This window comes from Rhineura floridana, chromosome 3 (genome assembly GCF_030035675.1).
Source record: "Rhineura floridana isolate rRhiFlo1 chromosome 3, rRhiFlo1.hap2, whole genome shotgun sequence".
Taxonomy (NCBI): Eukaryota; Metazoa; Chordata; class Lepidosauria; order Squamata; family Rhineuridae; genus Rhineura; species Rhineura floridana.
In genome coordinates this window covers 45,552,849-45,580,212 of record NC_084482.1, presented here as the reverse complement: position 1 = coordinate 45,580,212, position 27,364 = coordinate 45,552,849, and the positions used below count along the sequence as shown (strand labels likewise).

At 41.4% G+C, this 27,364-nt stretch overlaps 1 protein-coding gene across 16 annotated transcripts in view; it reads left to right on the top strand.

Annotated features, from left to right (window-relative positions):
* Positions 1 to 3,265: 3,265 nt before the first annotated feature.
* The window catches only part of LOC133379763 (cholesterol transporter ABCA5-like), a 108,457-nt gene continuing 84,358 nt past the window's right edge, over positions 3,266 to 27,364 (top strand). For 3 of the 16 annotated variants that reach the window (XR_009761256.1, XM_061615643.1, XM_061615660.1), the window contains exons 1-3: positions 3,619 to 3,717; positions 4,581 to 4,779; positions 21,542 to 21,660. Coding sequence is in view for 14 of the 16 variants with exons in the window: in XM_061615643.1 (XP_061471627.1) it covers positions 21,556 to 21,660 (105 nt within the window). In the remaining 2 variants the exon portion in view is untranslated. Of the gene's footprint in view, positions 3,294 to 3,406; positions 3,592 to 3,618; positions 3,730 to 3,757; positions 3,788 to 4,580; positions 4,780 to 8,389; positions 8,536 to 15,691; positions 15,790 to 20,420; positions 20,444 to 21,541; positions 21,661 to 27,364 lie in introns of those variants that run through there. The other 13 variants (XM_061615650.1, XM_061615649.1, XM_061615648.1 and 10 more) reach the window with 13 other exon arrangements.

The window sequence follows — 27,364 nt, the reverse complement described above, 5'->3', positions numbered from 1 at the left end:
AAAAAGTGTCTTTAAAAAGTGAGGCTTGAGATCCAAAGAGGGGGGTAATGGCGACCTGAGCTCCAACACGTGTAACTACGCTCTCAAACGCGGGACTGCAGGGATAAAACAGGCGGGGATCCTGTGTCTCAGCACAGGCCTTGAGGCAAACATATTCTTTCCTGTTTGGGGGCGAGAGCTCCTTCACATCACTTTAGCTGTATTCCACTGCCCACTCCTGGGCCTAGGATAGGTAATCTCTCGTACCTGTCACTTATAGTAATAGGGTCCTTTTGTTGAGAAAATACAGAGTGTGTTATAATGTATAATAGAAATAGAGTACAACCATATTGAAGGTCAAAAGACCTCAGGGAACTGATTACAATGTACTGAGTTAAGGATAAAGAAACTAGCTGGAAGTTCTGGTTTATCTTGTGTATGCAGATGTAATGGGCAGATAGCCAAACAGTGGCACATCTTGTCTTTCGTTTTCTTTGTTACAACTGCTTGAGCTGTGTAATTTTCCTTGGGCACATAACATTGTTGAGATAAGGTATATAAGGAAGGCCTGCTTTGTAAAATGCAGGCAGCTCACTTTACGCATGAGCGGTGAGTGTGTCTATTCTGCAGAATAATAAATTTGGGTTGAACCCTCGATGGCTAACTTCTCGTTCTTGGTGGTAATTCAGAGACAGCCTACCAGGGAAACGAAAAACAGCATTTTTGCAACACTTTGATCTCTTTAGTTATGAATGGGTTAGGATATTAATGATTTATGCTGCCATGCACCCAGTAATTTTGTAAGGCTATTCTCTTTTCTCTCTCAATAAAAGAAAGCTTTGCTTTAGTCTGGTTTGGACCTGCATTTCTTGGGTTATACACATAAGAACATAAGAACATAAGAAGAGCCTGCTGGATCAGGCCAGTGGCCCATCTAGTCCAGCATCCTGTTCACACAGTGGCCAACCAGGTGCCTAGGGGAAGCCTGCAAGCAGGACCCGAGTGCAAGAACACTCTCCCCTCCTGAGGCTTCCGGCAACTGGTTTTCAGAAGCATACTGCCTCTGACTAGGGTGGCAGAGCACAGCCATCATGGCTAGTAGCCATTGATAGCCCTGTCCTCCATGAATTTGTCTAATCTTCTTTTAAAGCCGTCCAAGCTGGTGGCCATTACTGCATCTTGTGGGAGCAAATTCCATAGTTTAACTATGCGCTGAGTAAAGAAGTACTTCCTTTTGTCTGTCCTGAATCTTCCAACATTCAGCTTGGATGGCTTTAAAAGAAGATTAGACAAATCCATGGAGGACAGGGCTGTCAATGGCTACTAGCTATGATGGCTGTGCTCTGTCACCCTAGTCAGAGGCAGTATGCTTCTGAAAACCAGTTGCCGGAAGCCTCAGGAGGGGAGAGTGTTCTTGCACTCAAGTCCTGCTTGCGGGCTTCCCCCAGGCACCTGGTTGACCACTGTGAGAACAGGATGCTGGACTAGATGGGCCACTGGCCTGATCCAGCAGGCTCTTCTTATGTTCTTATGAAGCAATCCCCATGTTATTCAGTGGGGTTTGCTTCTGAATAATGTAGTTATTGTGGCACGAATCCACATTAGAAATTGTGACAACAGTAACCACTTTTGAACCAAGGTAAGACACTTAGGTGCCAAGTATTTAAGGGTCCACTGTTTCTTTGCAAAGGAGGAGGATGATGATAGGGAGATAACCAGAACAGATGTGTGCCATACAGCTTTTCTTCCACCAGTGAAGCAACTGTGACAGCAAGGATCCCTTCTGAACCAAAGTAAGACATTTTTCAGTGAAGTAAGGTGCTGTTTGTAAGGGAAGAAGATCAAGTTTGTATCCTGCCACATGTGTTGGCCCAGATGGTATTAGAGACAGCCCCATGGTTGTCATGGCAGCAATGAAGTCCTGAGCCAAACCTATGAGTCTAACCTCGGCATATATGTTGAAGTCACCCAGGACAACCAGCCTGGGGAACTCCAACACCAATGCCGAAACCAGCTGCACCAGCTCAGGGAGGGAAACTGCTGGGCAGTTTGGTGGTCAGTATACCAACAGAATCCGCACTGTGTCTCCCTAACCCAACGCCAGGCACACACACTTAAAACTGACAGTGTTAGGGACAGGGTACCTGACAGGGGAGATGGATTCCCTGCAGACAATTGTGACCCCACCTCTCCCCATCCCCTGGATCTAGGCTGCTGGAGTGCCACAAAACCTGGTGGGCAGAGCTGGGAGAGACCTACTCCGCTTTGGTCATTTAGCCAGGTTTCAGTGCTACAAGCAAGGTCAGCTCATTCATCCAGGATTAAATCCTGAATTAGAGTGGTTTTGTTAGTCACTGACCTTGCATTCATCAGCAGTGCAGTAAGGTCCAGGGAGTTCCCAGCATAGCTACCAGTGTCCCAGGGGTTGGAAGGGGGACCGGAAGGGATGCAAGCACGAAGATGTCTTATATCCTTTCCCCTGTAACAGCCACTCTGCCTTCCACTACTATTATGTCCCCTGCCCAATATTACCTCAATGCCAGGCCCTCAACTACTCCTACCCCAACATATGTTAAAAGGAGCCTGATACTGAAAAATTAAATTAAAAAGAAAAAAGAAGAAAAGTTAAAATAAATGAATGAAACCCTCTTATCTAGTTCTCAATAGCAAACCAAATTCCCACTTCCCCTCTCTCTCCTGCCCCCAGCAATTTATGTAACCTCACTTGCTCTTAGTAACCTCTCAACATCACCAGGCTCTCCCATTCCCTAGCTCCACCTGCGGTTAGCTCCCCCATCCTTCGTCCCTCCAGCCCCAGTGGGTAGCAACCATCACTGTGATGGCTAGATTGGCTGGGCTGTTAACAGGGGTGTAGTGGTCCAGAGTCTTGGGTGTGTGTGTCTTCAACCCCTTACCTTTTTGAGAGCAGGGTCCTTATGTCTCCAGCTTCCCATCAGCGCAAAAGAGGAGTGTGTCTGAGAAGAGTCTTCTAACATGCATCCTCATGCTTTCCTGCTGATTGAACCAAACAGAGTGAAAGGAGGTGAGTCAGCCATAGAGAAGACTCTTCTCAGTAGCTCACAGTCTCCCTTTCATACTTTTTGGCTCGTAGGGATGTCTGTTGTGGGAGAAGGCATTAACAAGGATTTCCTTCTCAACCCAACAGCAAAAAAGGGGGGATGCCTGTGACTATCATGAAGGGATCCCACACTTCTTAATTTGCCACTACGCTACTGGCTTTTAATGTATACATCTTGTGTATGTGTCCCTGTGGGAAGAAGCACTGACGTGTCGCCTGGCGTAGATGATATTTGGTACGTTCCGACTCTATGATTCGGTAAAAGAAGGTCTATTTTCTCTGAAGTCTAGACCACGTGCCCCCCAAACGGCGTCTGTTCCATTTCATTTCATTTTTTTCTGGAGTGGCTGGTCGGGGGAGAGGGGAAATAATTTGCTCTGCTCTGCCTGGAAAGTGGGAAGGGAAACCTGCTCTTGCCACAGGCGACGCTCCTTCTGTTCTCAGAGGGCAAGACAGAGCAGCGAGGACGGAGGCGCAACGGCCGCTTAGCAAGGGGAAGGGAACTCGTCTCTTCTTTTTCCCGCTGCTGACGGGTAGGCTATTTCTGTCTTCGGGAGGAGGGTGGGTAAGACGGACAACAGCAGAAGCTGCGTGCCGTTCGCCGCCTCTGAGCTCCACGACAAGCGGGCCTGAGGTGGAACTGGTGCCGCTGTCTCCTGGTTAGGGAATGGGTGTGTGTGTGTGTGTGTTCTGCGGCTTCTCTCTGGCACAACCGAGGCGGGCTCGCCGGTACTGGGCCGCACAAGAGTGGGGCTGTGGTGTGACAATAGTGGGAGAGAAACGGAGGAGGCAGGGGGGGGGAATCGCAGTGAGATGAAGAAAAGGGAGAAATGCCGGTGGCGGGGGGGGGGTTGAGGAGAAACGAAGAAAGAAAAAACGCTGGCAGATGAAAAAAAAGAGTGGTGGGGGAAAGGGAAGAAAGAGCAACGGGGGAAGAAGCGACAGTGCGGTAAAAGGCGGCAGAGATGCAATATGGAGGGAAGGGGAAGAGGTGGCGTGTTTGCTTGTCTCTTTCTCCCCCTTCCCTTTTTTGGAGGGGGCAGCCGAGCGAGAAGCACAATGAGCCGTCTCCTACCCCCCCCCGCTCTGCTCCCCACATTCAGTGCTGGATGCCGGGGTCCTTGACTTGAGCAATCGTGTGGGGCTGGAACTGACAGCCTTCTCTGTGAGGGTTGCTAAACCAGAGCTTCGTCTTTGGTGGAGGCGTGTTGCAGGCAGGCACACGCCTTTATTTTCCAAGCCCAGGCAGGAAAATACACCAAGCTGCAGGTGTATTTGGCTGGACCTATCAATAATTTAGAAACAATTCTTGCAGGCCTCACGGTGTCTGATGTCTTTGCCCATTGGCACAAAATACAGCATGTCTTGCTGTTGCATGGGGACAACGGTGGGGGATGGGAAGGAGTTGCATTTTGTAGCTGTGTATTGCTGGCTGTCCAAATGGATGTATTTTTTCTTTTGTTTTTCTGTTGTTTATTGATACATGGGTAATTCAGTGCTTTTCTCTACTCATCCTTTCCAGAATCTATGCCTTTTCTAAACCTAATTGTGTTGCATATTCATTATAAAGTTGACATCATTGCAATTCTACATATAATGAGATATGCATGCAGAGTGGGTTGGAGCCAGAGGGATAGAGAAGAAGAGAACACAGAGACAAATCCAAGCCATGAGGTGCTAGTAACACCTACTGCTTAAATAAGAAATATTGTATCCATTAGGTTGGTATTACTGATTATGAGATGACAGTGTGCCTTGAGTTTGTCATGTAGACAATAATATAAGAACAAATCCTAAGGTTGTACTGAAACAGCCACAGCTAAAGTGACTAGCTGTCTTTTAAGTTATAAATGCAGCCATAAACAGGTATCTGTGAATGCATTCATACTGCGCACACTTAGATTATAGGAAGGAATAGGAGTCCATATCTAAATACAGACAAGGAAAAGCCATCTTGTTTTAATCTGAGGAGCAGCTACAATTTATAGTTAATTTTTACTGCAGTCATTCTGGGTTCTGGTAGGGATTTAGGAGTGAATTCATTTAACAATAAAGAGAGGCTGTGAAAAAAAGACCAATAAGGAAAACAAATTAATACTCTCCCACCCCCGGCTGCCCTCCACAATTGCATGCCAAGGCCTGAATTGGTGCCACATATTTCTGTCTGGCAAGATGTAAGATAAAAGTGAATAATGCAGACTGGATTCGTGTATTTTGGATCTGCCCTCTAGTCAAGCAGTTTTGGCAAGCAGTTATAGAAGCAATAAAATAGATTATTGGCTGTGATGTGTTAAATTCTGAAGTACTCTTTCTGAGATATTTTGAGGATCACATCTTGCAGGAGGACTTGGAAATTGTTAACAGATTTACTTACCGTAGCAAGACAAATGACAGCAGCATCTCGCACATCCTGGAGAACCCCTTTAATATTCTGAGATGAGCAAATTTTAGCATGTGTTTTTCAATTGCTTTTTAAAAATGTGTTTTGAAATTTGTGTATTTGTTTTTAATGTTTTTAGTTGTTGTAAACAGCCCAGAGAGCTTCAGCTATGGGGCGGTATACAAATGCAATAAATAAATAAATTTGACTGACATTTCTAACAAAACTCACATATTATAAGAGGTTTAAAGAAGGATGCTCAACAGACAGGTTTATTGAAAAGTGGAGTTTATTTATAATTGAGTAGATTATGAAATACCAAGATAATATTCAACCAAATATATTATTTTCATTGATATAAGTGCAAGCTGTATAGTAGCTGGTGTAAATTTAAATTCAAAATTATATCTTTATATGCTATATATTTCATTATTTTAAAGAGATGATTTATATGTAATGATTGTTTTTTATGTATGTATTTTCACAAAAACTTTAAAAAAGTAAATAATGGTAAATTTGTTTTGGAAGAGCAAAAGAGAATGGTAAGACAATTTAATATGCCATGAAGTTTGTGATAACATCAACACTGCTTTGTGGATATGAATGAGTTTAGATGAGAGCTTGGAAGATTACTTTTAAAAATGAATAAATTACAATTACTGTTACATGACCCCAAAAAGCAAAAATAAAATAAAATGTCGTTATAATTACAATTGTTCTGAAAGGAATTGATTACTCTACTGTTACTCAAAAGTAATCACTACAATACAGTTAAGTTACTTTAAAAAAAATGAGAGTGCCTACAAGGTGCTGGCCTTGGCAGCTGCACACCTATGTAGCCTACATGCAGAGGTAGTAGAATACTTCTTTTTATCCATAAGATAGCAGTGCTGGTCTCTCCACTGGTGAGGGAGGCAGGGAAGGAGGCAGAGGCCACCATTCAGATCTTTGCACATCAAACCAAGGGCTTATCCAAATGGAGTGGGATAATCCACGGTTTCCATATTCGGTTTGTCATCTGATAGTCCTCACTTTGCCTTTTAGTTCGCTCTTTCCCAATTTGCACCTGCACCCGCAGCGGTAAGACCCCCTACATTCTTTTCGCTTTTTCCAAGCTCCGCCTCTAAAACCTCCCCCTTTCAACCAATTGGTCAGCAAAAAAATGACGTATGCTCCTTTCCCCCTTTGCAACGAAGCACAATATGGCTGTAAAGGAGTTGTCGCAGGAGAAGGAGGCGGGTGGCGGTTTCAGCCTGCCTCCGGAAAGCTTTGCCAATTTCATTCTACTGGCTGGGGTTTTTGCTTCAAATCATTTTGCGGTAGGAAGGAAAGGGAGAAGGGGGGGTGACACATTTCTTGCTTTTTTGGAGAAATAAGTGCAATAGCCAGGGTGTGTATCTCCTTAAATATCCATAAAGGCAGAAAAGCATACATTCGTTTAAGCGTAATATCGCAAATACAAACAAGAAAGGGGCTGCTGGTCAGTTTCATGCCTGCCTCGGAAAGCTTTGTCAATTTCATTCTCTATGGTTCTCCAGTCTCTAAGGAGATACACATGCTGGCAATTGCACTTATTTCTCCAAAAAAGCAAGAAAGTGTCACACACCCCTCCTTCTCCCTTTCCTTCCTGCTGCGAAATGATTTGAAACAAAAACCCCAACCAGTAGAATGAAATTGACAAAACTTTCTGGAGGCAGGCATGAAACCGACCAGCAGCCCCTTTCTCGCTTGCTGTGCATTGCAGATCTCACACAGAGCGGCCGCCCAGTTTGCAGGCTGGCAAAAAATAAAATGCATCTGCGCAGTAGTTGCAGACCCCCACCCAACACCCCACCATTGTGATGATTGGTTCAATTTTCCCGGGCTTATTCTTGCACATGCGCAAAAGTGCAGATACGTGATTGGCTGGAATGAGGAGAAGGGGCAAGGGGAAACGCCCAAGAACCACCCATCAGCTGTAAAGTCCGCGGTATTGCATCCTACCTCCTGAAGGCACAGCGGATGATTCCCAATTTTAAACAGCAAATCGCATTTTTGCCGGTATTGCAAGGAGCGGATTTAACCCGCGAAAATGCGTAACAGCGCAAGACGTCATTTGGACAACCGAAAAATAATGAACACACATAGCGGGCATGTCACACATTTTGCAGTCGTCTGGCTGAGCCCATAGTGAAACCCCTGCACACACACACTCTCAGCCAGCAAGCGTCATCTCTCTCACTCAACCACCACCTGGACCCTGCCCTGCCACAAACTAAGGCACACCCACTCAAGCAAACATTTTCCTCTGGGGTATAAAAAAGTTAAAATACTACAAATGCAGCAAAGTAACCAAGGAGGGTGGTGGAGGCTGCTTCATGCTCCAAGTGCAAACACAGTATTAATACATACACACGCACATAATCTCTCACCTCCACAGTTCTTTATCTCATTCCGCTCCTGCCTCCTCCTCCTTCATCCACATCCTTCCCTCAGGCTCCTTTCTCCCTCCACTCCATTCTTCTCCACCACTGTGCATTTTTTTTACAATAGTTTTCTCCACTCCACCCCCATCTCACTCTCCACCTCCTCCTTCGTTGCCTTCTAAACACTCACAGAGCATAATGGGAAGAGCAATGCTGCACAGAAGCCCAATTTGAGGCACATGATTTTCATCTACGAATCAGAGGAGCAGAAGCATCCCCTGTTCCCCCCCCAGGTAACGCCCAACAGTAAGGTTGGAAACATTACAATTACTCCTGAAAAGTAATAAAATTACTCCTCATTCTGTTACAATCAAAATGTAATGAAATTACCCACTCATTCCTCAAAAAAAGTAATAAATTAAAGTAATTTGTTTTTGTAACTAATTACTTCCAAGCTCTGCTTTAGATGCATTTAAGTTTTAATATAATTGTCATAGTCTGTTATTGCAGATCCCTCTTACATCCTCCTCAACTACATATCCACAGAACCATGTGTATGTACACCTGCCAACTCAGGATAACACTTCATGCATCTGAACTGGAATCTAGACCACAAAAATTTATGCCATAAGTCTTTGAGATGGCATAAGACTTTATTTCTGCTGCAACAGACTCACATGGATATCCCTCTGGTAATATGTTAGTTGACTGATAACTGTTCCCTGCTTCATGTAGAATGTTGACTGCGCTAGCAATGTGGTGATATAATCTAGTAAGCCATTAACATAGTGTCAGGGTCAGTTACTGGCTGTGTAGTATTACATAAGAAGAGCCCTGCTGGATTAGACCAAAGGCTCCTCTAGTCCAGCATTCTGTTCTCATAGTGGCCAACCAGATGTCTGCGGGAAGCCCACAAGCAGGACATGAACCCCAACTTCACTTTGCCAATCGTGATTCCCAGCAACTGTCATCCAGGAGCACGCTGCCTCTGATACTGGCTGTAATGTAGCTGCCATGTGTGGTAGCGAAGTATGTCACTTGAAGTTTATATTTCATCCATTTGTTGGCATAGCATGCCCGTCGGACTGCTATAATTAGGCTACAGTCCTTTATTCAGTTCCCTGGGTGTAAGTCCCATTGAACTCTATGGGACTTACTTCTTAGTAGGCATGTACAGGATTGCACTGTTAATAGTCAGATTAAGCTACTTAAAAATGGATCTGTTAAAAGTACCTCTAATTAATTGAGCAGCACATTTTTTAAAAGTTGCTATTTTTATACAATAAAAACAAGTACTTAGAAAAACTGTAGGTGGCAGGTGTTACCTTCGAAGAAATTCCTTTTCTCTCGCACGGGGGGAATGCCTCTTAAAAAATGGTGCCTGTTGTGACATGTGAGTGCATCACCTTAAAAATCCCATAACCCCATTAGAGCCACTGTTTTATTAATATGCCTTTATTCATAATTAATAAGCAATTAATTGAATTTCCTGAGGTTATTCAACTGTTGTTGTTATGTGCCTTCAATTCGATTACGACTTATGGTGACCCTATGAATCAGTGACCTCCAAGAGCATCTGTCATGAACCACCCTGATCTTGTAAGTTCAGGTCTGTGGCTTCCTTTATTATTTATTTTTTTATTTATTGCCTTCTATACCGCCCCATAGCCGAAGGTGTTTGGGCAGTTTAGTCCATCTCTTGTTTGACCTTTCTCTTTTTCTACTCCCTTCTGTTTTCCCCAGCATTATTTTCTTTTCTAGTGAGTCATGTCTTCTCATTATGTGTGCAAAGTATGAGAACTTCAGTTTCATCATTTTAGCTTCTAGTGACAGTTCTGGTTTAATTTGTTCTAACACCCAATTATTTGTCTTTTTCGCAGTCCATGGTATCTGCAAAACTCTCCTCTAACACCACATTTCAAATGAGTTGATTTTTCTCTTATCCGCTTTTTTCACTGTCCAACTTTCACATGCATACATAGAGATTGGGAATACCATGGTCTGAATGATCCTGACTTTGGTGTTCAGTGATACATGTTTGCATTTGAGGACTTTTTCTGGTTCTCTCACAGCTGCCCTCCCCAGGCCTAGCCTTCTGATTTCTTGAGTATGGTCTCCATTTTGGTTAATGACTGTGCTGAGGTATTGATAATCCTTGACAAGTTCAATGTCCTCATTGTCAACTGTAAAGTTACATAAATCTTCTGTTGTCATTACTTTAGTCTTCTTTTTTTTTTTATAAGTTTTATTGAAATTTTTCAAAAGACAAACAAAACAAAGTCAAACAACAAAAACATAACAATACAACAAAAGAAAAAAAATAAAATAGTTGACTTCCGATTTGTCACAGATCAGCTATAAGTATATAATATATATCAAACCTGTCCCTTAATATATACATACAGGATCACTTTTCTCCATAGGCTATCTTAGTTAATCGTCAAATCCCAATATCATCATTTTATTTTGATCTTTCAACAAAAAGTCTAAGAGAGGCTTCCATTCCTTAAGAAATGTGTCTGTCGATTTTTCTCTAAGTAAACATGTCAATTTATCCATCTCTACTAAGTCCATTAATTTCAATAGCCATTCTTCCGTTGTTGGTGTTGATTCCATTTTCCACTTTTGTGCATATAATAATCTTGCTGCCGTAATCATATATAATATTATTCTTCCATATTTCTTTTCTATTTGTTTATCCATAAAACCCAATAAAAAAAATTCTGGTTTTGACTGAATATTTATCTTTAGAATTTTTTGCATCATCCTACCTATCTGTGCCCAAAATGATTTTGCCTTTTTACACAGCCACCACATATGATAAAATGATCCTTCTTGTTGTTTACATTTCCAACAAACATTAGAAACATTACTATACATTTTTGACAACTTTTCTGGAGTCATGTACCAACGATACATCATTTTATAGAAATTTTCTTTAAGATTATAGCATAATGTAAATCTCAAGCCTTTTTCCCACATATTTTCCCATTGATCCATTTGTATGTTATAACCAAAATTTTTTGCACACTTTACCATACACTCTTTTACTTGTTCTTCTTCCATATCCATTTTCAGCAAGAGTTTATACATTTTCGCAATTGTATTTTCATCATTTGTACACAAACCTATTTCAAAATCAGATTTACTTATTTCAAACCCATGCATTTTCTTGTCCATTTTATATCTTTCTAACAATTGTAAATCGGCAAACCATTGAGAACTATATCCTTCCTTTATCAGTTGTTCTCTCTCTTTCATTATATATTCTCCATGTACATTTTCTAATAGTTCTTGATAAGTTAACCATTTCTCTTTTCCAGCCATTTCTCTTCTGTAAAACGCTTCTTGACTTGAGACACATAATGGTATTTTCGAATAGAACCTTGGTTTATATCTATTCCATATTTTCAACAGAGGACGTCTTATAAAATGATTATTAAAGTCTACGTTTACTTTTACTTTGTCATACCATAGATATCCATGCCATCCCCACTTCAGGTTATGGTCCTCCAAATCCAATAGTCTTTTATTCCTCAATAAAATCCATTACTTTAGTCTTCTTGACGTTCAGCTGTAGTCCTGCTTTTGTGCTTTCCTTTTTAAGTATTCAACTATGATTTCTTCAAAAAGGTAACATTCCTGTGTATCAGCAGTTCTTAGAGTTGCTCATTGAGCTGGATTGCTGTAAAACTATGACTCCCCTGTTAAATTGCAACCTTATCTGAAGGCTGCTTTCTTAAGTGTACTTACTTGCAAGTGACTCCAACTGAAATTAACTTCTTAATAAACATTGTTAGGAGTTTCTGTGTCTGAAAGCAGTGAAGTTGGTTGGCATGAGGGAGGGCCTTTTTAATAGTGACTCCACATGTTTGATATGTATTGCTGGTGGGTTCATCAACCCCATCCCTGCAGCTATGAAGCAGAACCCTAAACTTAATCTGTTTTACTAGCATTTGCTTTATGCTGTTTTTGTTTTATAGCTGGTTACTGTAATAGTGTTTCTCTTACCTGGTTTTGAACTGGCTAGATTTCCCGGCCTTTTAATGTAACTCTTTCATTAATTGTTTATTGTTGATTGTCTTGTTTTTAAAAAAACATTTTAGCCACTTTGAGAGGATTTGAGCTAAAAGTATTTTAAAGAAATAAAACAAATTAGGACCAGTTCACTTTAAATTGTTTATTGTTTGGACTGAGAAACAAAAGGAACACATAGATGCTGCTGGGACTGCACCACTTAACTGATTTCTGTCCTGTAAACAATTATTCTACTTTTAAGAATAGTGCACAGCTTTTCATAAGGTCTGACTTATTGGCAATAGTTCTGAGCAGACTAGTTTGGAATTCTGTTCCATTTGCTAAAAGGAAGCCAGCTGGCAGAAAAGACAGGAGATCGGTAATGTCCACAGGTTGATTAAGGATAGGATATTGACAAAGTATTAAAACACTGAGATGCTTAACTTTAAACAACTATATGTCATAGAAAAAGGTATGTGAATGCTATGCAGACTAATTTCTATTACTAATATGCTATGACAGTTTAGATAAATCATTTTTTTTAATATTCAGTAGTCTGTATATACCTTGGAATTTTCTCTCTCAGGAGCTGTGGATGAGAAGTATTCAAACAAGAACTTGCAAGATACTTAATATTGTGTGTATCCACAGAAGAAATCTTGGACATGATGTTGTAGGTTACCCCTACTGTTATCTTTAGGTTTCTAAAATCATATTTGCTGGGATGTTCTTTGTGGGAGTGAGATGTTCATCCTTTGCAGTTGCCACATGCTCATTGCTTCAGTGCTCAGCTTCACTGCATTGCAGATGACTGAAAGGCCAATGAGTGCTATGCACCTCTGCATGACCTCACTGCAGGGTTTCTCCATGCCATACCACCCTTGCTTCCTTTAGATATGCTTCTGGTGTTCCTAACTCAGAATTATAGCACCAGATAGAAAGGGATGTGAGTTTCCTTTGCAAAAGTGTCTGTAGTTCCGTAAGCCAATAGATGTGAAGTTATCTGGATCTTTAAGAAAATTGGTGTCTAGAATACAATTTAGTTCAATAGAGATTTCAATCAAACATGACAGCCATTAAATTTCTAAACAGAATGCCTCTGAATGAATCTGCTTTCTTGCAGTAAAATGTACCTGCCTAGTCTAGTAACTAGGTCTGCACCTAACTGGCCCTGAATGAGGTTTCACACAGTGTCTCCTACTGAGTGCATCTATTTCAGTATGCCAAGATTAAAAAAAGCTGTGATCACAGAGCTGGGTCCCTAGAGAGGGACTTGAAAAGTCTATTGTGTGCTTTTATCTTTTTGTGAAAGGAGCCTCATTCAGCCAATGCTATCATTTTTGTCAGAAATCCCTTTAACATACCTGTAGTGAGTTTTGTCACATGCAAGATCCCTATAGAGAGAAAATACCTGTCAGATTACACAGCTGTGCTTGAAAGTTAACCCACTTTAAAGATTCCTTTAAAAAAAAAACACCTCTCCGAAAAGGGAAGCAAGATTAGTGGTGTAAATGAATGTTCCCTTCATATAAAAAATGTGCTACTCTTTGCAGATCTTTCTATGCCACTTTTTAAAATGTTATTTTTTTAGGAGGATTGATAGATAATTTTGCCTACTTTTGGAAAGCTAAACTTGAATGTATGTTGACTTTATATCTTCTGAAACACCTAACATCCAGTAGAGATCTCTGCACAAAATGATCTTCTGTACATACAGTGGATCGCCTCCTGATCCAGAGATCAGGAAACATGGGTGTAAACTAAATGAGCATCTGAATCTTCCTGTGAATCTTGTCCATCCACATTACATTGCTTTGAAGGGGATGTGCCTTTGGATGCCCATTCCCATTTATTTTGGCACAACTAGTCATGTTTATATATGGCTGGCATGGGATCAAGGCAAAAATGTTGACCTATAGTTCTTTCAGTGTTTTAAAAATTGTATAATCATGTGTATAATAACATGGCTTTCAGGACAATAAAGGTTTTATTTAGTGATCCAGGCTTTAATTGGTTTAATCTTTGGATCAATTGAAGATTGAGGTCCAAAGTAGATGATACAAGAGTAAGTGTGTGTATGCATTTAATATATAACGTAAAGGTAATGCATTTTTACTTATAAAAATAATGGGTGGCTCAGGATTAAGATTACAGCATATGGGGAAGTGTTGTTTTTTAATCCTTTCCACCTGTGCTGTGATCCCAGTGCCATTAGCCCAGGTGGGAAGCTTTCTTTGGTATCAATGACAGATTCTCTTCGGGAGGAAATGTCAGTTTCAGAGAAGTCAGTGATTTTCATCAGGACTGGCAAGCAATGGGAAAAGAGCTAAACATCCCTTCCTATGTGCCATGGTCTCAGTCTTGATGAGACCACTCCACCTCATGTTAAATGCATACATACATTTAACAGATCATCTTGTTTGTCCCGGTGTTGGTTAATTGACGATGACCACTTTTAATCAGTAGGGCAGATAGTTAAAGACACGTGTTTATATGTAGAGGTTATTTTAGTCCTATGATGTTTCCAGACTAGAGCCCTTTTGCACAGTTGAAGCATTACTCTTGTTCAGCGATAGGGGAACAGAATTGCAGCCGTAATTCTACACAACCCCTTGGAGAGTGCTCTGCTAGAATCATTGGAATTTATTAGAATTGCAATCTGTCAATCCTTTGTCCTCACAGCAAGGAACAAGTGGGCAGGTGCTACTGAGCTGGGATTGGCAGCTTTATAGCACAATTTCACTGGTCTGTTCTCCCAAGAACGCATGCCTGCTCTTTAATCATTTTCTGAATGGTTTCTTCATGCGTGACTTCCATTCTCTTAAATGTTAAGCACTGTTGCAGATATTTTCTTCTCCTTCATTCTTGCTTGGATAGTTAGTGGTGAACTGGCCATGTTTCCCAGTGGTGTCTACCCCCCAACTTCTAGTTATTGTCAAAGAAAAGGATGCATGTTTGGAAAAGAGATGGATCATTTTGAATTTTCAGGATACTACTTTTAATATTTCAGTGAGTGTTTGGAAAGCAGACTCTAGACCTTATCCTTAGAGAAAGGGGTTAGGAGAGAGATGCACAGACCTCTGCTAAAGGAGTTCCTAACCTTGAACATTTGTAACAACCCTGCTGCTGCTAAACAACTGCTAAACAACTGGGAGAGAGGAAAAGAAAAAGTAAGGGAGGAAAACGTCCCTCTCCCCACTGCTTTCCTTATATTTAATTCATTGGGGCTGTTGGGGCAGAAGACAGGGCAGTTTATTGGGGTTAGCTGGGGTTATAAACTGGGGTTATAGGGCATGATTATATCCAAGCCAGTATCTGGTGTTCATCTTTGGTAGGGTGGAGTAGCATTTATTTTTGTTATTGCAAGGTGAACAATTTTTGTCAATTAATGTTTTTGTTTATTTCTGATGTATTTTAACATTGTATTATTTATGCTTTTGTAATTTTAAGTTACATTGAGACATTTTTATAGAAAATGACAATAATAAAATATTATTTGTAGACAGATAATGGTAGACAGAACCAGGTATAATGATAGATGAAGCATGACAAGGCTGCAATCCTCTGCACGCTCATGAGAGTAAACCCCATTGAACACAGTGGAGCTTACTTCTGTGTGTAGAGAACTTACTCAAAAAAGTTAGTCAAGCCACATATGATTTATATGATATCATCAAGAAATTCAGCATGTAAAAGACATTGCAGAAAACATGTTTATTTATTATATTTATACTCCACCTTTCTTTTCATGACAGAAACCCAAGGCAGCTTATATATAGTTCCCAGGCGGTCTCCCACGCAGGCACTGACCACAACTGACCCTGCTTAGCTTCAGCAGGGTGCTGGCCTCCTGCGTCTTCAGACCATAGCCTGTTCATTTTGTTGAATGGATTTGACAAAGTGCCAGTGTGTGACAGACACGCAGAGAAGTTAGTGGAATAAAACCAATTTTAAAGTTGACCTTTTTTTGTTAATGATGTCATAAAATTCTCCAACCTTTTTTAAAAAAAATCTGTATTGATGATACCTGCTCAGCTGGCGTTTGTGTGAAAGATATCTGGTCTTTGCACAAGATGAATGTGCGAACTGCTGCAGAATCTGTGCTTGCATTTGATTGGAACGGATTTCTCCACCATCCCTACTACCCACTAATTTATCTTCTAAATCCTTGCCACTTATTTATCACTCAATTAATTCAGAATCTTTCCACATTCATCTACCTTTCTCTTGAGTCCCTTCCCTTTATTTACCATCAAGATCCTTCCAAATCCATATGTCTTAAGTTGATCCCCTACCACGATTTCTATATAGTTGTCCTGATCTTCCCCAGTTAATTTACACAAAAATATATATTGTGGATAACCTTCCTAATCATGGTGCTTTCAGTGCCTAACTATTATTTCAATTGCTACTTATTGATTTTATTTTAATTCGTAAGCTGGAAGTGTAAAGACTGGCAACTACTGAGAACCATTAGAAATATTCATGTAAAAATCTCATCTCACATAGCCCTCTAAAAATGAGCTATATTTGTATAAAGTTCTCAAAACAATGTTCAGTTCTGACTCATCACTATTTCTTTCTCTGATTGTTGTATAATACACTTTTCTACCTCAGACTCAGTTCTGTGTCCAAGCTACACACTATATTGCAGGGTTGTCGTGAGCTTTACAGTGTAATATAAGCATTTAGTCCACACCCCAGTGGCATTTTGTTACCATTAATGATTGAAAATCTTAAATGTAAACCTAATATTGCTAAAAATGTCAAATACAAGCCTAATATTGCTGCATTTAAAAAATAAAAATCCCTTTTCAGAGAGAAAGTGTGTTTCTTCTTTCCCTGAATTCTAGTTTAACCATGGATATATGCCTGGCACAGATTTCATATTTACAACTGAATCATTTGATATTGAAGATGATGATAATAGCTGTCCTGCTCTCCCAAAAGAGCAAGTAGTAGTAGCAGAAATAGTAGAACTAGTAGTAGCAGCCATAATAATTAAAATTTAAAAATCAAAGGTGTGATAGCTTTGGGGCTTTGGGAAAAAAGCTTGCTTCAGAATTGTCTTCTTTTTGCCATGAAGGAACCCCACTCATTTTTTTAAAAGGAAGGACTGAGAGTTGAGAGAGAAGTAAAAAAACCTGTGAGAAAAAAGAATTTTATTTCTATTTGGGATTTCATATTTTTCTGGGAGAGGTATGTTTGGGGCTCCTAAGAGTTTTCATATTCATGTTTACCTTCCACCCTTTTCAGGATTTATGAAGAATATTTGGAAATAAGTCTCATTTATTCCATTGAGCTTAGTTTTTGACCAGCCTGCTGGACAGAGCAATACTCTCTCTCTCTCTCTCTCTCTCTCTCTCTCTCTTCTGTGGGAAGTTTGGATTAGGCAGAGATATCTCTTTGCTCTGCTTTTCTGGTTCAGCAGGCCAGCCAGCCAGCAAGGTAAAGCTTGGTACATATGTAGCCCAAGACACATTGATTACTAGAAAAGCCTGAAAAGGGAACATTTGTTTTCTTAACAGACCTGAGGCATGAAGCTTGTATTACTCATCCTAAGAGAAGCCAGCATTCTATTAAAAGAGCAAGGCAAGCTGTATATGGGGGCGGAATGTTGGGCTGGGAGAGTTATGGATTCGCCTCAGGCTATAGAGAAAACTTCCAGTTTTTTCCCCATAGACCACTTGAAAATTGCTGAGGGTCTCGATGGACCACTTAATAATTTTCTGCCTGTTGTAGCAATTGTAATGCACGGTGCTAGTGCTGTATATTTTTTTAATTGTGTTTTTTTTTTTACACGCCATGGACCACCTGAATGAAACTCATGGGCCACAGTTTAGGAACCTCTGAGCTAGCACCATAAATATTACTTAATTCACTAATAGGCAAAAACCTTGCAGTTTAAGATTGTACCTATAGCCCACAGATATTTCTATTAAACTTTAAAAAGCAGGGAAATTGGACAGCTATAGTGAATGCACCAGGGGAGCAGGAGACCTGAACTCCTCTCTGAGATATTGTACTGTGCTATAAATTTGTCAAAATGCAAACACAATTTGGGTTGGTCTTTCACAGTCCAATCCACTTGCTGTGTAGCTTGGAAGAATTCGGTAACAAGAATTTGGTAACTGTGAAAGACCAACCCAAATTGTGTTTGCATTTTGACCAATTTGTAGGGCAGTACAATATCTCAGAGAGGAGGTCAGGCCTCCTGCTCGCCTGGTGCATTCACTATAGCTGCCCAATTTCCCTGCTTTTTAAAATTTGACAGAAATATCTGTGGGCTATAGGTACATTCTTAAACTGCAAGGTTTTTTGCCTATTACTGAATTTCCCTGCTTTTTAATCTGGGAGGTAACAAATGGGATCCTGTGCAAGTTTGCTGAAAATGGATTGATCATTCGCATGCTTATTGAGTTCAGTGGGATTTACTCCCCTGCAATCATGCTTACGATAGGTGAAACTGACCACAGGGGAGGAGGAGGAGGGAGGGGATGAAGGGCAGAGAGAAGGAGGGGGAGGGGAGGAGGAAGGGGGAGGAAAAGGACAGGTTTGTTAATTTGCATGTTTATTGAGTTCAGTGGGATTTATTCCCATGCAATCAAACTTAGGATAGGTAAAACTGATTGGGGGGAAGGGAAGGATGGCTGGAGTGGGCAGGGAAGGAGAAAGAAGGAAGAGGGGAGGGGAGGAGGAAGGGAGAGGAGAGTGGAAGGAGGAGAAAGCCAGGTCTGATCATTTCCATGCTTACTGATTTCAGTGGGATTTACTCCTGTGCAATCATGTTTAAGATAGGTAACACTGACAATGGGGAGGGTGAGGGGAGGGGGAAGGAGAGGATTGGAGGGGGAGGGGATTGGAGGCAGAGCTTGGAAAAGTTACTTTTTTGAACTACAGTTCCCATCAGCCCAATCCAGTGGCCATGCTGGCTGGGGCTGATGGGAGTTGTAGTTCAAAAAAGTAACTTTTCCAAGCTCTGATTGGAGGGAAAGGGAAGGGGCAAGAGGGAAGGGATAGGAGGGACAAGAAGGTGGGTTTGATCAGTTGCATACTTTTTGAGTTCAGTGGGATTTATTTCTGTGCAATCATGTTTGAAAATGGAAATGGACTGCCTTCAAGTCAATCCCAACTTATAGCGATAGGGTTTTCATGGTAAACCGTTTTACCATTGCCTTCCTCTGAGGCTGAGAGGCACTGACTGGCCCAAGGTCACCCAGTGACCATAGTGGTCATAGTCCAACACTGACCTGGGGGAGGGCCAGGGAGGGGAGGAGGGGGAGGGGAGGAGATTGGATGGGTGGGTACTGGGCAGAGGAAAACATTGTGAACAGTATCATTGCTTTTCAGCGTTTTCCCCACCTTTTTATTCTACAGCAGGCACATGTAGCCTCCCACCTAAATTTAAACCAAAGCTGTCCCTGGCCACATCCACACCAGGCCTTTATTTCACTTTGGACAGTCATGGCTTCTCTCAAAGCATCCTGGGAAGTGTAGTTAGTGAAGGGTGCTGAGAGTTGCTAGGAGAGGCCCTGTTCCCCTCACAGACTTTCAGTCAGAGTGGCTGACTGTTAAACCACTCTGGCCACTGGACCTCTGTCAGGAGAATAGCAGTCTCCCTTCACAAACTACACTTCCCAGGATTCTTTGGGGCAAGCCATGACTGTCTCAAGTGAAATATATGTCTGGTGTGGGTGTGGCCCCCTGATTAGCCAAGCCAAGCAGCTGTGAGTCTGGCTTTTAAAACACTGGTTCTTACTGAGCATTTCTAGACAGGAGTCCACAATTCTTCTTGCCCGTGCTAAATGCTTCTTTCCTTTGGTGAAGAGGAGCTGGTGCAGAGCAGTCTAGTCCTTGCCCAAGGGCTTTTCAGAGGCTTGCCAGATAAGCAGAGGAGTCTGTTGTCACTGAGCTATGTCTTCCTCTGTTTGATTTCATTGCCTTGACACTTTGGGCAACAGAGAGTACTTAGGAGTAGCATTTTTTTTAAAAAAAAAGTTTAGTTTTCAATTTTTAAAAAGCTTGCTTAACTCTCAGAGGAGCCAGACTTAGAATCATAGAATAGTAGAGTTGGAAGGGGCCTATAAGGCCATCAAATCCAACCCCCTGCTCAATGCAGGAATCCAAATCAAAGCATCCCTGACAGATGGCTGTCCAGCTGCCTCTTGAATGTTTCCTCTCTATGTAATTGGTTCCATTGTCATATGGCTCTAATAGTTAGGAGGTTTTTCCTGACGTTCAGACAAAATCTGGCTTCCTGCAACTTGAGCCCATTGTTCCGTGTCCTGCACTCTGGGACGATCGAGAAGAGATCCCTGCCCTCCTCTGTGTGACAACCTTTAATGTACTTGAAGAGTGCTATCATATCTCCCCTCAGTCTTCTCTTCTCCAGGCTAAACATGCTCATTTCTTTCAGTCTCTCCTCATAGGGCTTGGTTTCCATTCCCCTGATCATCCTTGTTGCCCTCCTCTAAACCTGTTCCAGTTTATCTGCATCCTTGTTGAAGTGCTGAGACCAGAACTGGATGCTGTATTCAAGATGAGGCCTAACCAGTGCTGAATAGAGGGGAACTAATACTTCACGTGATTTCATTTTCATTTCATTTCATTTTATTAAATTTATATACCGCCCATAGCCGAAGCTCCCTGTTCGGTTCACAACAATCAGCATAAAATACAATGAAACACATATTTAAAACAGTTTTTTAAAAAGATTTGGAAACTATACTTCTGTTAATGAAGCCTAATATAGCATTTGCCTTTTTTGCAGCCACATCACACTGTTGGCTCATATTCAGCTTGTGATCAACGACAATTCCAAGATCCTTCTCACATGTCGTATTGCTGAGCCAAGTGTCCCCCATCTTATAACTGTGCATTGTTTTAGTGCACTTGCTGAATTGCTCTTACTGTACTCCTCCTCCCTTCAACAACAAATCAGCAACTGTAACAATTTTACTTTTTTATTTTTTGGTACTACCTGAAGAATACATCAACTTTCTAGGCAACAACATTTCTCTGTAATTACTGATGTTCAGTTCAGCCTCCCATAATTGTTACATAGAAATTTCATCACAAGGGTGGCCAGATTGGGCTTTGTTTTTGATTGGAACTTGTGATAATCAATCTATAAGCAGTATAGTCTGGTTCAGACATATTCCCAGGCACACCATAGTTATTGGAGAAGGAAGAAGCAAAGAACTCACATGCTTCCTCCTCTTGCCCATCTTGCATTAGAGAAGATTCCTGGTTTGTTAAACCACAGCTTCCTATCATGTCTGAACCAGGAAGCTTTGGTTTTAGGCTCTTCATACAAACCTGGATTGCAAAACATGGTGTGATTCTAATTTGCAATTCTGATTTCAATTGAGCAATTAAACCAGTTTCCCAGTTCAGTTCAGAATTCATGGAAAATGGAAATGGACTGCCTCCAAGTCGATTCCGACTTGTGGCAACCCTATAAATAGGGTTTTCATGGTAAGCGGTATTCACAGGTGGTTTACCATTGCCTTCATCTTCAGAATTCATAGAGTACTAAAATATTTAGTTCCGTTGAAAATGGATCTATAAATTTGTAATAATTACCCATATAATCCATACTTAACAATATGCATATTTGGCATTTAAAAGGTACAAATTCATTTTATGCAGCACACCACATGTATTTTGCTTGCTTTCCAGATTTTGCATGAAAAATGTCTGCAAATGCTCCAAGACACGTAGGAGTGTGGCGACAAACCAGAGCTCTTTTATACAAGAACTGCCTAGTTAAATGGAGGACTAAAAAGAGTAGTGTTCAGGTGAGCTGAACAGCATTATTCTAGTGTATATGGCTGTCGTATGTTTTCTAGATTCAAAAGCAGTTTGTTTAAAAAAATTTTCTTCTGGTGAAAAAGTTACTGAAGCTTTAAAGGCATTGGTTTATTCCTTGGGACTGTGTTTTAAATAGTTCTTGTCCTTGTGCTCTTCCAATGAATTGCATAAATGTGATGAACTATACAAAAGGTTTAGTTGGGCAGTTTTAATTCTTTGTGCTCTACATTTTCAAAACAGTATGGCTTTCCAGTATATGGAGTGTATATGATGTTTGTAATGAGCTCAGTATGAAACAGCCTGATCATGTGAGTTGTTGCAATCATGCTGTGACTTCAGTTCTACCACAACCTCAGAGGAAGGCTTGGTGCTTTTCTACTCATGTTGCTGCTGGTTATGCTTGTTGTCATTATTAATTATTTAGGGCAAAATCCTATACATGACATCCACTGGCTGAGGGACAATATTAGGAACACCCCAGATACTGAAAGCCAACTTTCAGCTTCATGGGATAGCCCTGAGTTCTAGTATTGTGAGGAAGGAAGAAAACTCCCTAGCCACTCCATGCATAATTTTAAACACTTCTGTCATATCCTTTCTTACTCTCCTTTTCTTTAAACTAAAAAAACTCAAATGTTGTAACCTTTCCTGTAATGGGAGTGGTTCCAACCTTTTCATTATTTTGGTTGCCCTTTTCTGAACCTTTTCTAGCTTTGCCATTTTACTGCCCATTCACTGTTTTAAGACATCCTTTTAGAGCTCCTCATAGTCCTTTTTTGTCTGAACCACCCTGAACAATTTGGTATCATCAGCAAACCTGGCTACCTCACTGCTTACTATGGATCATTTATGAAGAAATTAAAGAGCACAGGTCCCAATACTGATCCTTAAGGGACTCTATTTTTTGATGTCCCTCCATTGTGAGAACTGTCCATTTGCCCTTAATCTCTGCTTCCTGTTTTAGTTACTGATCCATAAGAGGACCTCTTCTCTTATCCCATGACTGCTAAGCTTATTCAGGAGTCTTTGTAAAGGGATACTTTATCGAAAGCTTATTGAAAGTCTAAGTACACAGTGTAAACTGGATCACCTGTATCTCAAAGAAGGTAATTTTCCAGATCTCCCCCGGACACCTTTTTACAAAATTGGTATTATATTGCCCACTTTCCAGTCCTTGGGTGCTTCTCTCCCTGGATAGAGAATATTTTTTCTAAGAGGCCTGTGTGCACTCTGCGCATGTGCCCTGCCCAAGAACTATGTGTGTGTTGTGTTCTGTTGGCTTTCCTTTGTTTCCTTTGTGTGTTGTGCTCCAAAATGGTGGTTGCAAGCAGCATAACAACATAAGCAGGGTTCAGACCCCTGCCTGTAGGGCAGTAGCAGCCTGCTGAGCAGAAGTGAGGTGGGGATGCATTGCTCACTTTGCTTCACAACACAGAGGTCGCTGATGGTAATTGAGAGGGAGAGGTGGTGGGGAGGGTGTAGTGGCAGAGCCAATCTGATGCTCTCACCACTGCACCTTACCATGCCGACGTCCCTGACGTCTTGCCCTTCCCCCCTCTCGGTTACAAACTGTACCATCTGCGTTGGGAAGGCCAGGTGGGCAACCCTACCCCACTCTGCCCTGCTGACCACTGCAGTAGGGATGCCTGGGATTGTCAGTAGCAGGGTCCTTATGCCACTGGAGCAGATGGTATGGGGGCACTCCAGCATCATTTAGCCTGTTGTATATGCAGTGATGTGTGCTGGGGGCATGTCTCTGTCAACCTCAGTTCATTGACTTCCTCTGTGTAGCATGTGGGTGTAGTCAGCACAGTCCCTGATTGATGAGCATTGACAGAGTTTCCAGGGTGTGTCTGTTTTTACTAGGGCTGGGCCCTGCCCCCCTCCCCCACCCCTGGGGCCCCACTTCAGGGCCCTAGATTGGACTGGGCCAACTCAGGCACAACCCATCCCATATCCAGCCCCAAATCAATTTGAAGGCAGGTCTGATGTTTAATTAGGAGTTTAATTAGGGTGGGAGATTCTGTGAGAGGAGAGTTCAATCCTGCTGGGTGCTGCTTTGTAAGTGCCTTCCCTGTAGGCTGGCAAAGCAGACTCCTGCAGCCTTCCCACCCAACACCCCACCCCTGACAGCTCTGGATTGCTCCAGGTGGTCTGACCTGGGCCATCCAAGGCTGACCTGGCCCAAGACCAGATCCCCCCCAAATTACCCCGGTTCAGGCTTTGGCTGAACTTGGTGCATACCCCTACTTTTTAATACTATTTTTCTATGTTTGGGTTTTGTGTTTTCCCCCTTCCCTCTTGGCTCTGCATGTACTGAATATGTTAGCTATTCTGGCAGTGTAGTGGTGACATATCCCGCTGGTGTAATGTGAGTATAGGATTGCTCTGCCCTTTTTCTAAATGCATAAGCAGCAGCAGCAGCAGCAATAACAAAAAGACATGTCACTTCATATCTATATTTCAGGGAGTTGGAAAAGGAAAGGAAAGAAATGGAGAGGCAAGGTAACAACGAATGATATGTTCACAAGCAGTTAGTCATATTACCCAGCTGGAAACAGGACTAAGACAAATCTTTGCAGGAGAGGTGGGTTTTCAGTTGGCATTTCAAAGATAAGAAAGGGGAGACACCATACTGATGTTCTTGGAAAGCGTTTACCTTTTGGTACATACCACAAGGACCTTATACAGCTCTGTCAGGAGTGGATGAGAATAGGCACAAAATAAAGTTTTCCTGGTAAGTAAGGCAGAACCAATTAGAGATCACTTGCATCATTGAAACTTAGGGTCTGTACAAATTGATATGTTTTGAGAGACATGGAAGCATTAGTGTTGTTTTTGGTGCCTTTCTAGTGTGGCTTAGCACTTTCCAATGTTTTCAGGGCACCTTATAAATTTGGAAACCCCTTCACCAATTGCAACCATGGCTATTGTCAGGGCCAGCGCCAGGGAGCGGCCAGATCAGGCCTTGGCCGAGGGCCCCTGCAGCCCTGAGGGGCTCCTCCTTGGGTGGGAGGGTAGCACTCGTGTTCTGTGATATGTGTCAGTGTCAGCTTCTGACCCTCCCATGGATCATGGAGAGGGAGCTCCCAGGCACCTCCCCCCAATACAGTCAGTGTGGGCTTCAGTAAGCCCTCACACATGCCCCACCTACCTCTCCCATCCCTGTGAATGACATGCATGCTGTGTGTGCATGCCTGCCATCAATCAAGATGGCAGTGGAGGCTTCCCTAAAGGGCTGATGCCCCCACCGCCATCTTGGTTGATGGCAGGCATGTGCGCACAGCACACACATCATTTATAGGGGTGATAGAAGTAGGTGGGATGCGCAGGCAGGTTTATTAGCCCTGCACCGCTGGTATGGAGGGGTATCTGTCGGAACGCCTCTCCCGCTATGAACCGGCTCGTACACTACAGTCTGCTACGAAGGCCCTCCTCCGGGTCCCGACTCATAGGGAGGCCCGGAGGGCAGTGACAAGATCAAGGGCCTTCTCAGTGGTGGCCCCCGAACTATGGAATAGTCTCCCCGAGGAGGTTCGCCTGGCGCCGACACTATCATCCTTTCGGCACCAGGTTAAAACCTTTCTCTACTCCGAGGCATTTTAATTTTTTGTTAATGATTGTAATGTTTGTAATTTGATTTTAGCCTTTGCTGTTTTTAGATTGTGAAATTTGATTTTAGACTGATGTTTTTGTATTATATTGTATTTTACTGTATCTATGTTCACCGCCCAGAGAGCTATTCCTAGTTGGGTGGTATATAAGTTTTAAAAATAAATAAAATAAATAAATTGGGCTATGGCGCCACGGGCCTGGGGCAGGCTGGTGTCCAAGGGCCCAGGCATGCCTAGTGCCGGCCTTGGCTGTCGTGATACAGGTGTGTATGCGTTTGTACAACTGTTACTGGACCTATTGGATAGTTATCTGTGACCATCAGTGATTACAAGCCAAACTTCCCTTTCACACATTCAAAGATTTTGGAATTGTTGTAAAGGGATTATAACTAATCTGCTTTACCAGAAGCATTCTTGTTATCTTTTTAAAAGCCCCCCCACTGAAATAGTCAAGCTACTCCGTCCTTTGCAGCAATGCATTTTTGAAGAAATATTTTTCATGTGAAGTATGTACAAACCTTTTCCCCTTAGCAGTGTAGCACACATCTCTATTTAAACAACAAAAAAGGAGGAAAGACCAGCTCCCCAAATTGTTACAAATATCTTCTCATTGGCCACTATGTTGAACAGTGTTCACAATATTGTTGCAGGATCAAGGCTATTACTACCTTAATCCACAATAAGTTGTTCGCGTACGTGGAAAGAAACGGTAGTCTGTACAATTTTGGGTTATGTTTTTGTTTGCTTTAAAGGATTTTGCATGTATCTGAATAATATTAATTTGATATCCTTCTCTTATCCTGGAGAGTTATATTATTGTTGTTGTTGTTGTTAATTAGGCAAACTCTTCTTAATTTAATAAATCAACCTAAAAGTAAATAAACTCTTTTATAAAAGCTGAATTGTGAAAGGAATAGCTATAAAAACCTCATGCCTACCCATTAGTTAGTACAAGTCGTACTTTATGACTCTAGTCCCAAACTGTGGGTGTCCAAAAATGCACATGGACCTCTTCCTCAGGAACAATGCACTTCCCCAGTTACAATTACAGTAGCGTAGCTACTTGTACCCAGTATGTATGTGTGTGCCTGGAGCTGTACAAAATACTATAATGCATGGGAAACCCTTGTGTGTATTTGAGTTTTGTGTGTACATTGGAATTTCTGCACATGCAAGAACTTTCCAGATATTATTATTATTTATTACTGGCATTTGTTAGTCGCTTTTTTTCAACAGTGGAACTCAAAGCGACTTATAAGAAAAAAATGCAATAATTGAAATAACTTATAACAAGAGCAAACAATTGCAAAACAGTTTCAAACAAAATAATACAACCATAATAAAAAAACAAATAGCAAATATTACAAAAATACAAGAATTAATACCACACTATAAATATAATATAACATATAATAGAAGGCCACGTTACACATCCAGTCATATTTGTACAATAATCACCTGTTTTAATCAAATGTGGTAGCATATGAACCACAGAAAATGTGAGAAATGTCATTAATGTGAGAAAGTCCACTGAAATATGGATGCGTGCTTCTTCTAAAAGCACTGGATGCCTTCCTTTGCAAGTTTAAGTTTATAGATATACACGCATATTGATGTGTGGTGTTTAAATACTGAAACAGTGCTTAATTGGCCTATGCAAAGTGATTTTAAAATAAAGATGGGCTCTTACCATTAATTATAGTCAGAGCTTGGAAAAGTTACTTTTTTGAACTACAACTCCCATCAGGCCCAGCAAGCATGGCCACTGGATTGGGTTGATGGGAGTTGTAGTTCAAAAAAGTAACTTTTCCAAGCTCTGATTATAGTGTGTGATTAGTAATACAAATATACAGAATGATACCCAAGGTTAGTCATACTCAGAGTAGACCCACTAAAATCAGTAGACCTAAGTAACTTAAATCCTTTGACCTCTGCCTTAGTGCAAGAGGAAGTGGATCTTTGGATCCAATCCATAGTTTTATTGTTCCAAATTGTTTAATTAACTATCAGTGAATAATTACAATGCATGAAACAGAATCTCAGCTATATTTACACTTTGCAATCAGCTCTAAGGCTT